Source organism: Ambystoma mexicanum, chromosome 12 (genome assembly GCF_040938575.1).
Source record: "Ambystoma mexicanum isolate Mex_15411 chromosome 12, UKY_AmexF1_1, whole genome shotgun sequence".
Classification (NCBI taxonomy): Eukaryota; Metazoa; Chordata; class Amphibia; order Caudata; family Ambystomatidae; genus Ambystoma; species Ambystoma mexicanum.
This window is the reverse complement of record NC_090936.1, coordinates 41,086,566-41,099,559: the sequence shown is the minus strand read 5'-3', so window position 1 is coordinate 41,099,559 and position 12,994 is coordinate 41,086,566. Positions and strand designations below refer to the sequence as shown.

The following is a 12,994-nucleotide window of genomic DNA, read 5'->3' as shown; positions in this document are numbered from 1 at the left end:
GCGAGGATGTCTGGCTTGGTATCAAAACTGAAGCAGCCAAGGTAGGTTATCTATTCTTGAAAGCAGTGAAATGTGCGTATGAATCATCCCTTAAGTTGCAAAGAAAGAACACAGAGTGCCAACTTAAAATGGACCAATACGTGGTCTCCTGTCACGTGAGCCAAGGATGGAAAGAGTTGAGCTTGGAGTCTTAGAACAACGATAGTGAGTCTGCACTCCCATATATTCCCATAGACAAAGATACTTTGCAAGGTCAAAGGCAATCTTCATGGCAGAAGGCATGGGTGATGAGAGATGTTCGGCTAATTGGATGGGAGGTAGTCAAGTCCACCTCATAGCACCTGGGTTTGAGTTTACATGCGGCTAAGTGAACTGAATTGAATGTTCCAGACATGGCACGAGCATGCCAACCAATTGTAGAGGGCCGTATAACGAACGGCCCATAGTGTGAAGACCAATGATAAACTGCGTACTTAATAGTGTTAAAGATGACATGTTTTTAGAGGTAGGCATAAATTGTTCACCTGACAGTGGGCAGCCAATCCCAATCCTAGTCCCTCTATACAATGTGTACTTGGATGTTCCCCTTAAGCCTATCATAGCCCATGATAGGTTTTCTATTTGCCACCTAGTATGACATCACTCCTGATGTTTTCTTTGCATACAAGGATGTTTTTATGAGAAAATCGTTGAGAGCCTGAATGAACGTCCGTTGATGTCTGTTGTCACTTCCCTGTTATAATTATTAATAAAACAGTACCTTTGCCATCTTCCTGAGTTGGTTCGATTACTTGGACTCAGAATTACTCTGCGATTCCCATCCATTGCATGCACGTTACTAAAGGGCCATATGCTCAATCCCCAAGACCCTTTTCCATGGGGAGGATCCTCTGATTCCGCAGACCCTCATGGCATACTGTCAGATAGGTGTTCCCACTGCTGGGAGAAGTGAAACCTCTCCATATTCTTCTGGGCAGACACTCGACCATAAGTTCTGCTATGTAAAGCCATTAAACGGAACTATTCTAATCCCATGTGCTTAACGTCTATGAACCTAACGCCCAGAATTCTCTAAGTACTGAGATGAGGAGGATGCAGGAGTTGGAATCCTAAATCAAGACCTTGAACCACAGTGTGCAGGCTAGCTGTTCTTTCAAAACACCTCGGTGCGGGACATTTAAATCTGTTGAGCGAACTATTCGGGGAGGGAGTGCAAGGGAAGATGTTGGCTCCTGTTCAAGAGCGATCATACGCGAAGATCACATACCGGTGTGGCAGGGCAGAAGAGGTTGCCACGGGAGTGACGCAGAGTCGGAGACTGAAGTGCTGTGGAGCCGCAGGGAGATGCGAGGAAGGTCCTGGGTGCTTGGCGAGTCGAGAGGCTGGGTTCTCCATAACAGATTGCAAAGGGAAGCGGACCTGCAATTGCGGAGCCGCGAGGGAGACCGGAAGAACATCTACAGCCTCCAGATTGGAAATCGGGTGGAAGTACCACACCGCAGAAGTGCAAACCCAACTGGAGAGGCTGGAGAAAGCCAGTGAGTCTGCCCAAAGCCAGTGTGGACCCTGGGGCGTTCCGCTGACCGCGCCAACAACTCTTGGAACATTATAACCTTGTGAATAGAACGAAAGGCTTGTTTAGAAACCAAAAGGCTAGAAAAGAGCATATATCTCAACCCTCGAGTAATACCTACAATATTGATGATACAGAGAAATTACACCAGGCGCGTGAAGCACATGAGAAGTCTTGGTAAACCAAAGACACCAAGCGAGTGAAGTGTATGAGAAATCCTAACCAGCAAGACAGCAAGCAATTGATATATAAATAAAAGTCCTGGCAGGTGAATACACCAGGCAATTGATGTTGCATAAAGAAACCTGGCAGGGGAGTAAACCAGAAAATGTACAAGCCCCAATAAATTGAGGCAAGATTTGCGTTTATTTACTGAAACATGGAAAGTTGAATGGTAAAGGAAGACCTTGCTATCCAGACATAGGAGAAAGCAGCATTAAAGAAAGACTGTAAAGACTTGGTTGCCTAAATCGGAATCTTGTGAGTCCAAACGAAACGCCAAGGAGTTGTTTACAAAAGACTATTCTTATTAAATATACAAGGGAAGGGATCCAACCTCTGCAAACCAAGGGCTCCCGCCTTGGAGAACATTTTTGTTGTAATTATACTAATTTCAATTGTGAACGCTTTTTGGCCGATTGAAGATATTTTCCTCACACATTGTAATTTGTTTATAGTGTAAGGGTCAGGATAGGATGTTTGGACACAAGGATGGTTTTCAGTTATTGACATCCTGACGCAGACCGATCCTTCGTTTTGATTTATAGGCAGAAAAAATCCTCTTTAGCATACGGTGAGAGACATTTTCCCAACCCTTTTCCTTTTAATAAATAGCTTTGGTACCAACATGACAACCTTGTGTCTGGCTCTAATTTCTGACCCCTGACATTACCCAGCTGGAGTGAGGCCCGTTAGAGTTTGCGGAGAGAAGGAGAAGGTAGTCAGCCAGCTGAGGAGGAAAGCTTGGTGTCCCAGTCTACTGAGTTTCCCAGACTGGCAGGAGAGTTTGTTTCCTTACCGTGCATGGTTGACACCCATTAGAGTCCATGGAGAGAAGAGGGAGAAGCAGCAGGAACGGAGAGGGCTGCATACGCTGGTCTACCTGCCAGTCGTTAACGCAGCTGAACACCACGCTGGGGGAAGATGCGCTGCAGCAGACGGCAGAGGCTGACCCAACCTCACTAAGGGGAGGATGATGGCTGGTGGTTTACTGCGAGCAAGGGAAATGTTGCAGGAACCGCAGACAGAGGCACAGTGGCAAGACTGTGATTAGCCGGGCACACACACAGCATATTCTGCACAGAAAAACGGTGAAAAGGCAACCTGTATGCCCAGGGGAAAGTGAACGGGTGGTGCTGTTACTTAAAAATAGAATGAAAGGAAAGAAATCTACATGAGGGGAAGCTCGTAACTAGTGAGAAAGGCAAAATACATGAAGTGGGAAGACGAAGCTTGTGAGAGGCCAAGGGAAGAAAATATCCTGTTTGGCCTTGTGAACTTTTGTCAAGATGTGACAGTGTTGGGCAGGTTAGTTAATCGAGCCTGTAAAACATCAGGGGAAGGGAGTCATTTCCCCCCTGATACTATAAAGTGTTGAATGTTTTAGATAAAAGTCCTGGCAGGACACCAGATGGAGACAAATGTCTGTTGAATGAACTGTGAAAAGGAAAAGCCATTTATTAACTATAATGATGTGGCTCAAGAGATCATGTTTTGGAGACCTTGAGCTATGGTTGTGACTTACTAACAGAAGAAGTTAAAGAAAAATAACACTGTGAACAAAAGTGTATAAAGAGAAGGAAAGGTCGCTGGGGACAAAGGTGGCTTTGAAACTCCAAATACGTGAGCACTCCAACGCGAGAGAGGAAGTCCTCCCAGAAACTTGTTGATTCTTTTGAAAGTGGAGATTAAATGCAGATCTTAGGGAAGGAGGTTCTCCCTAGAACTGAACTTTTGTCCATGACGAAAAGCCTTTTTGTTGGATTTTGAACTCTTATGTTGAACTTTGACCATTTCTGAAAACTTGAAGACAAGGAATGTTACCCTTTTCACCTTGGAGCTGTTTTAGAGTGTGAAGGCCAGAATAGGGTTACAGACACAGAATACAGACACAGGACTTACTTTTATTTGGACATCTTGTCATTGACAGGCCTGTTGCATTTTTGTTGAGGTAGGGAAATTCCTCTTAGATTAGAGATAGTGAGGCATTTTTTCAACCCCTTTTCTTTTAAATAAAAGTCTTCAGCCAAAACCATGTCTAACATTTGTCCGTGTTTCATTCCTGGCGCCTCACATATGCTTTTCATTGCATTAGTATTCCAATGTTCGTAGTCCAGACAGCAATGCAACAACAGTAGACTACGTTGTGATTGGTGCTCGGGAGAGGGTATCCTGAATTGTGTAATTGGTGTTTTGTTCTTTTTTTTTTTTAGTGTTTGTCAGGAATATTTTCTGAATGGAGGTAAAAGAAAAGCACTTGAGAAGGATGAGAGGAGAACTGCACTTTCTGCTTTAGCCTTAAATGATCACCATCCCCCGACACCTGATGGAGTTTTGTCTGCTAATTTGTCTTTTTCGACCCTTCGAGCTTTGGAGTAAGTACTTTTTTTGATTTTATACAAGAATCAAATTCATGTTGGAATAAATCTGTGCTGCAATTCAAGGTTATAAAAAATAAATTCCAATCGAATTTACAGTACATCAACTATTGGTTAGTTGGGATGCCAATCTAGAGTATAACTAGGCCGTTTCTACTTAACAATAGGTGTATGGCTACAGCAGAACCCATCCAATAGGTTACAACATTAAACTGATAAACATGCTAGCTTTCTGTTTTTGGTCTTCATTTATTCTGCTTTGTGTTGACCTCCCCCACCCATCCTCCAGATTCCCTCCCCACACCCCCATTCAGCTTGCAAAGGGAGAGTCCGGTGCATCCTTAGGTTGGCCGCCCTTAGTAGTCACTTTGGCTTAGCACATTGTTCCGATTTGAATAATTGGGCCAGAATGTGACTCTGTAGTCTATAACTACATGTTGGGTCTGCTCTTTTAACGTGTTTGTCCTGGGTTTCAGGCCATTGGGTAGTTCTGTATTAAAAAGGGTAACCATTCACAAACTAAACTTTATCGTGCAAGAGTGCTGTAAGGGTTTTCATGTCATAGATTTCTTTGGATTTCTTTATTTACTCCCTTTGTGTGGGGAGATGGCTTGCTTCCAATGTATTGTCAAGCCAGCTCTTGTAGCTGGAAGCAAGTTACGGGTAATGTGCAGTAGGGAAGAGTGGGTGTCCTCCACCTCCATTACACCAAATAGGAATAACGGAGGACACGTGTCCCTGGTGGTTCCATCTACCTAATCCATGACCACACATGCTTTCAGAATGCCTGCGCCCACGGGCAGTCCCACCACATATGTCATGCCACAACCCCTCCTGCACATTGATCTGGTGGTACTTTTAGTTTTAGACCATTAAGGTAGGTATTGCCATCTCTATATTAATGTAAAGCCGTGGATCTTCTATTCCTGAAGTTTTTAATGTTGGATCCTACTTTTTGTCAACTTGAAAGTAATAGTTAGCTAGTAGATTTAGACTCAGTCACCTGCTTGTAATGTATTTGTTTTAGGTTGTCTGCCTTCTCAGGGTCTCTCTCAGGCTTACGACCAGGGCCTCAGCATAGTTTTGTGACACACTGGTGTATTCTCTTTTGACTGTGACAGTCTGAATTGTTCCTCTCCTTTGCACGGTCCGGCTGCAGTGTCTCAGTGCTTTCAAGTGGCCTGATGTGCGCAAGGTGTTTGCTGTTAAGCCGTAACATACAGAGAGACATGGAGGACGCGGGAGGGGGAGTTAGAGAAGGCATTGGGGTACTGTTCTGCTGTGGGACCGGTTACTCATTACATATTGCTCTTTGTTTTCCATATTCTCATACAGTGTGGCTCAAGGCAGTTGCATAATTTATGCAGGCTCTAATAACAGATCCGCTCCGGTCTGCCACTGCGCTCTGCCACAGTAGCATGAACGTCAACTGCTGATATCGCCCGCAATTATTTGGGTCTTTACCTTCTATGTCATGAGTTGGGGAATTGGTGGCCTTCTCAGTATCAGATTGGACCTCACAGAGCAGTAGGTGGAACCTTCAGCTCTGGTGGCAACATCAGTGGGTTTAGCTCTCGTCCTGAATGAGCCTTTTGAGCCATCTCCCAAAAGGAACTCGTCCTGGCCCCTCTATACTCTGCTCCCATTGTTGGTTGTGATCTGGAGTGTGAAGGGGACCTTCTATATTCTGCATTTGGAAGGAAACTAGACCTAAATAGCACACCCCACCCCATATGACATACCCCCTTCTTAGCCAAGTTTAACAGCCTGTAACATTAGTTTATGGAGGAATGTTTGTGACTTGGCTGAATGTCTGCCACTTGATGAGGGCCTCCAATATCAGTCTGGTCTGGTTGATGGGGGAAACATGTTAGGTCATTAGGCCTTGTACTGCGCACTGCAACCATCGGCATGGTCTCCAGGTGCTCTGGCGGATCTGGGAGAGAGTTGGTGGGTTTGGTTAGTTGGTATGGGAAAGGCCTGTTTTCAGAGCATTGTGATGAGGTTGCATATCTGAAGTACCTTGAGCTCTACTTGTGACTTTCTAGGTGTGATGTGTGATTATCAAGGGCTTTGTGTCCAGAGAGGAGATCTTCTGCTTGTAATCTGGGCAACCACTGGCCAGGGGGCTGAGTAAGATTGTTCAAGATGTAGATTTGTGCTGATCTGAGTCTGGGGAAAGGGTAATTTGAAATGAAAATGTTTCATTTTTTTAAAAAATGTACAAGTGGCTAGTTTTTCTGCATGTCGGAAAGTGGAGAGAAACGAGTTCGTAAACTGTTTAGAGGTTGTTCGAGCCTGAGAAACTTGGAAAGAAAAACCGCAGCGTTTTCAAACACAATAACGTTGTATTTGTTTGCGGTCGCTTCAAAAGCGACCGCAAACATAAATACGTTTTTAAAGCTGTGGTTTTATTTCTAAGTTTTCCGGGCTCCTCCAGCCCGGAAAACTTAGAAAAAAAAACTGCAGCTAGTGTTTATTTTTATTAAAAAAATAGCACTTACCGAGATTCAGCTGCAGCTTTTCTGCCTGTAGTCTCCGGTCCCCGTCCTCCGCGTACAGCACCAATGAAGGAAAAGCCACCCAGTCGTATCTTTTGTTTACTACAGCTGGCTGGCTTTTCCTTCATTAGTGCCGCAAAAGCCAGCACAGGCGGGCATCCATTTCACAAAATGGATGCACCCATGTGCTTGCTTTTGCAAATTTTGAGCCTGAATAGCTCAAAATTTTACATAGGAATTAAAAAAAAAAAGTGCAAGTATATATTTTTTTTAATATTGCCTATCTATTTTTGAAATAAAAATTTTAGGCGAACCATTCCTTTAATGGTAAAGATCATTTCCTGTCTGAGATGCATTTTTTTGTTACATAATCCTGTTGGCCGAAAGGGTTTTAGTTGTTGGATGCTTTTTCAGACCATTCCTTCCCTGGCATTGTTCTCTACAGTTTGTTTCCAGAAGAGCTAGTTTATGGCCACTCAGGCTGATTTGCCAACAATCTTCTGATCCTGTGGGCGGCACTAAATCAGCAGTTTCTGTATTCGATTGACTGATTGTGTGTATGTCCCAGGTCCTTGGATAGGTAATCCATCAGTTCAAATCTTGGTTGGGTGATCTTAAGAGAGACCACACATTTATTACCTTTCTGTTCAAACCCCATGCATGACCACTTGTGGCGTACCAACGTGGCTCTAGGTCCTCTCCTCTAATTAAAAATCTACATGGTGGGAGGGGGGCGTGGCTACCGCGCAGCAAGATGGCCGCATAGCCGAGGAGCTCCACTCCGGCATGAATCCTTGTTAACTTTTTTATCCGGAACCAGAGTGCGCCGAACCCCCAGACTAGCTGAGCTGCTTCCCGCCACATCCAGACTCCACTGGGGAAAATCCTGGCTGAAATCGGACATTGTAAGCCCACGGACGGGTGAGTCCCGTGGTCTCGCTCGCCTTGCCCGCCGCGCGGCTCCGCGGCCTATCGCGCAGGAACCGCGGCTTGGGACCGCCCAGACACTCCTACGCAGAGACCATTGTGGACGTGAACAGTCATCCGCTGAGCTGCGACTCGGTCTCCTAAACCAGATCCTTCGATACGAGGCGAGGAATCGATCCCTTGGCGCGGCCCTGGGACCGGAGAGAACGAGGGTGGACCGAGCTGCGCCGCGGGCGCGAGGTCGACGGACAAGCTCCTGAGTGCCGATCCAGGAACCCTAGTGGACTGTGGGCCCTGGCTCTGCGCCGCTGCGCGGGAAAGCGATAAAACAACACGCTGAGAGGTGCTTCTGTGCCGCCACCACTCCGAGCGGCGTCGCCGGAGATCGCGGGTACCGACGGTCCTGGCGCTTGGCTTGGTGTAGGCCTGTCGCGGCGCCTGCCCTCCGCCCCGGGGTGGGGCTGGGGAGATTCTTCTATAACTCGCGTCAGCGGTGGCCGAGAGGCGGCCTGCACACAACGGGCCATACCTGCATTGGAATCGGCCGACTGTGCCCCGCCGCGGCTCGGCTCCGGGGCGGTGCCGCCAGTCCCTCCAGCGGCACGCTGAGCCGTTAACATCAAACTCCTGTTTACCCCACAACATGCCTGGTAAGAACTCGAATAAGTGCAGAAGAACCGGCCCTATGGATTCGTTCACCAACTCGCAGACGCCTTCTGTTAGCTCTGACACACCACCCTCCACCACATCTCCGTTGTCGGAGGACTCTAAATTCGACCACCTGCTCACCACGGTCCAGAGCGGATTCCTGGCTATAAACGTCAAACTAGACGATATCGTATCCACAATAGGCTCACTGAAGGCCCGAGTGGACAAGGAAAGTCCAGGATTACTGAAGCAGAGGGAAGAATTGGTTCGAACGAGGACTCTACCCGGCGAAACGCGCAGGACATTACCCTTCTGAAAAGGGAGATGGACACGCTTCGTAGTAAATGCGACGATTTGGAGTCTCGCTCCAGGCGGAACAACATCCGTATTGTCGGCCTCTCTGAATCGTTTTGTAAGGGGCCAATGGAACTTCGGATTGAAGACTTGCTGAAATCTCTCCTTGGGGAAGAGGCCTTCTCGTCTCAATTTATGGTGGAGAGGGCCCACCGCTCCCTCGTGCCGCCGCCTAGGCCTGGGGCCCCACCCCGCACTGTCATAGCGAAATTGTTAAACTACAGAGACAGGGATACCATCCTGCGGCTGGCCAGAGAGAAAGGCCCCCTAAAGATTGGAAATGATCGCATCCACGTCTACCCGGACTTCTCAGCAGGGGTCCAAACTCAAAGACGATCCTACGAAACAAACGTCAACTGCGGCTGCGACAGGTCCCCTATGCACTCCTCTATCCAGCTAAACTTAGAATACAACATGGCGGAAGAGCACATTTCTTCGAATCCCCTGCGGCCGCCCTATCCTATATGGAGGCTTCGATTCCTCTACCGCCTGGAAGACAGGGCGCTGAACATGATGACTTGCAACAGCCGGTGTAACCTGAACATTCACCTCACATTGAGTACACAGTGAGTCTGGCGGACATGTGAACTTTGTATGGCAATGGACTGGGGTAGAGACGCACCTCTGCTCTTAATTCTGGTATGTAGCCGGTCTTGCTGCGGTACACGACCCCTACCTTTGGGTTCTCCCACAAGTTAGTACTGAGTAAAGGGATCATCATCAAGTTGGGTGCGATGGTGTGGGTGGGGGTGGGATATGGCGATATGGGTTGCCAATGGGTATTGTTGGCCATTGTTGAGGCCTCTGGATGCCCCTGTTGGGCACTTAATGCACAGCTTACATTAGTGGTTATGGGTTACGTTTGGTTAAAAGTGCACTCACTGGCTCACTCGCTGCCCCTCCTTACAGAACTATTCTCACTTTTACATGTTATCATCATGACCACAAATGGCACAAACCACTAAGACACCCCAGGGGCTCCGCCTGAAACTGCTCACGTGGAACATTCGGGGGTTAAATAACAGAGCAAAAGCTAGTAAGGTAGGCGCTTACATCAACAGGCACCATCCGCATATTGTAATGCTTCAGGAAACCCACGCGCTGAAGTCTACACACGAAAAAATACTTCGGCAATGGGGTGGTAATAGACATTATACGGAATATTCTTCACAGAGTAGAGGGGTCATCACACTGATACACCCCTCCTTGGGGTTCTCCACCGACAAATGCAAGACAGACCCACAGGGGAGATACGTAGTGGTCTGGGGTAGCCTGGCCGGGGTAAAACTCGTCCTGATTAACACGTATGGCCCGAATAATGACGACCCGCAGTTTTATGTACAACTACTTGCTATGATAGGCCTCACAGCTAACGCCTGGATCCTCTGGGGAGGAGATCTAAACACCATTCTCGACACTACATTAGACAGGTCCTCCAGTAGACCTAGAACCCTCACCAAAGCGGCGAATGTTATACGACATGCCCTCGAAGAGTTCACCCTGTCTGATGCCTGGAGGGGTATTCACCCTACGGAGAGGAAATACTCATTTTACTCCTCAGTGCACGACACTGAATCTAGAATTGATTACTGGCTTATCTCGTCCCCTTTGGTTAACTACACGGAACAATGCGAAATCCTTCCCCGCACGCTTTCAGACCATTCCCCGATCACCTTGACCACGCTGCTCCCTGGCATAGACCGCCCAACACGACGATGGAGAATGTCCCCCAACTTATTAAAAGACCCGAATGTCGTGGAGACTCTCCACACTGATATAGAGGAATTCTTCCTTCTGAACCATGGCTCCGTAGACAGATGGGCGACTGTGTGGGAGGCGTTTAAGGTGTGGGTGAGAGGGGTATTGATGTCCAAAACGACTGGTCTCCTCAAAGCCGTGAGGAACGAACTAGACACTATAGAATCACACCTGCAAATACTCGAAACTGAATATAGCATGACACATGACAGACACACCCTAGCCGACATCAATGCACAGCTCCATACCTTCAATGATCTGGCGACTAAGGAACAGCAGTACATGGCCATTCCCATCAGAGCACGCAGATATGGGGAGGGCAACAGAGCAGGCCACCTCTTAGCCCGCAGGCTCCGCAACGAACACTCCCATACCCCAATCGCGAGCATCTTGACAGAGGAAGATGTAGTTGTCAACGGCGACAAAGAAATAAATGATGTATTTCTGCGCTATTATACTGACTTATACTCCAATCGTGATAATAGTACACAAGAAGGAATTCGCAAATACCTGAGCAGGATTGACCTCCCTAAATTAAACCTGGCAGATCACCAGATCCTTGAGCAGCCAATTACCAGTGACGAAATTGCCGAAGCCATCAAAACACTAGCTTCAGGTAAAACCCCGGGACCTGATGGGCTAGGTGCCGAGCTATACAAATCCTTCTCAACGATCCTTGTCCCTGTCCTCACCCGTGTATGGGAGGAAGCCATTAACACTGGCTCGCTCCCGGACTCGATGACAGAAGCTGTTATAACAGTACTCCCGAAGCCCAGACGTCCAGCATATGATCGCTCCTCTTATCGCCCCCTGTCGTTGATAAACACGGATGCTAAAGTCTACGCAAAAGTTCTTGCAAATAGACTGCTCCCCAAGATGCCCACACTGGTACACCCCGACCAATGTGGATTTATACCCACGAGATCCACTGCGCTAAACTTGCGCAGACTGTTCTGCATCCTAGCACAGATCAAACCTCAAGCACAGGCAGTAGCGATATCCCTGGACGCAGAAAAAGCGTTCGATTCAGTCTCCTGGATGTATATGTTTGAGGTTCTCCATAAATTTGGATTTGGCCCCTATTTAACCAGTTGTATTAGGCTCCTGTACTCGTCTCCTAAAGCCAGGGTACTGACTAATCAAACGCTCTCCAATCAATTCTCACTACACAGAGGGACTAGACAGGGATGCCCATTCTCTCCCATACTATTCGCTTTAACAATCGAACCAGTGGCGGCAGCAGTGAGGGCAGAACAGGAACATCGAGGCATATATATGTCAGGAGAATACCAGGCCATCTCGTTATATGCGGACGATGCTCTGCTATATGTTCGAGAACCTGAGAAAAATCTGGGTCCCATACTGGCCGTAATAAACGACTTCACCCTACATTCGGGGTACAAAGTCAACAACACCAAATCTGAAATCTTCCCGTTAACCGATACCACCAACTGTCCCACAAACACACATGGACTAGCATGGGCTCCTGCACACATTCGTTATCTGGGAATACAGGTCTCCCGTGACGGCGCCTCCCTGTATATAGATAATCACGAGACCATTTTACAAAACATACATTCAAAACTTCAGATCTGGGCTAAGCTCCCCATATCCCTGGCTGGCCGTATTGCAGTGCTCAAGATGACTGTTCTGCCCAAGCTCCTTTACATTTTCTGCAACGTCCCCATCTGGCCGGGCAGATCATTTTTTGATAACCTCAGATCCATGGTTATAACCTTTGTGTGGAACGGGGGGGCGAGCAGGATAAGCTGGGCCAAGTTGGTCGAACCTTATGATAAGGGGGGCTTCGCGGCCCCGGACTTCGAACTATATTGGCAAGTAGCACAAGCCCAATACGCGAAATTCTGGCAAAACCCCCTGGACACGACACCACATGTATCCATAGAACGCCGCTCAGTCCGCCCAACAGACTTGCGCTCAGTCATCTACTCGAAAAGACACAGAGATGACTGCAAATTTGACCCAACCACATGCACGATCACAGCATGGAAAGCTATCATCAAGCGACTGGACATAGATGTCCCGTATGACTCACAAGCTCCGCTTTGGAACTTCCCAGACATCGCACCCACGTACGATACTGGCATTCAAAGAAGTTGGCTCCCAGAATATGAGTTCACAATGAAATCCATGTTCCCAAACGGTAAATTTGTAACTCCCGAAGACTTTGCAGAATCGGTCGGCGAGACTCCCCTAAAAACCTTGCAGTTCCACAGAATGAAAGCAGCGTTCAAGAAGCGCTGGCCCACATTTCCAGACGAACCTCCAGAGCACGCATGTTTTCAATCCTTACACTCCCAGTCTGGCATAGGGGTGTCCAAACTGTATACCTTGGTCCAGACCCACACAGACGCCTTGAGTACCATCAAGTCAGCATGGGAAAAAGATATGGGCACTGTCATCGAGGCGGGAAAATGGTCCAGATACTGTCTCCTGTCCAAAAAGGTATCGTTAAACGCGGGCTTAAGACTAATACAGTTCAAGATCCTGAACAGATTACACTTCACCCCGGCAAAAATGGCGAAGTGCTACACCAATGTGCCCGACACCTGCCCAAAGTGCCACACCCCCGGCGCAGACTCCTACCATATGTACTGGGAATGCCCTTTCATAGC

The 12,994-nt window shown here is 47.6% G+C and overlaps 1 protein-coding gene across 4 annotated transcripts in view; it reads left to right on the top strand.

Annotated features, from left to right (window-relative positions):
• SAMTOR (S-adenosylmethionine sensor upstream of mTORC1) overlaps nucleotides 1–12,994 on the top strand; it is a 128,863-nt gene that overhangs the window by 81,477 nt on the left and 34,392 nt on the right. For all 4 annotated transcript variants that reach the window (XM_069627907.1, XM_069627905.1, XM_069627906.1 and 1 more), the window contains exon 3: nucleotides 4,006–4,167. In XM_069627907.1, coding sequence (XP_069484008.1) covers nucleotides 4,006–4,167 — 162 coding nt within the window. The remainder of the gene's footprint in view (nucleotides 1–4,005; nucleotides 4,168–12,994) is intronic.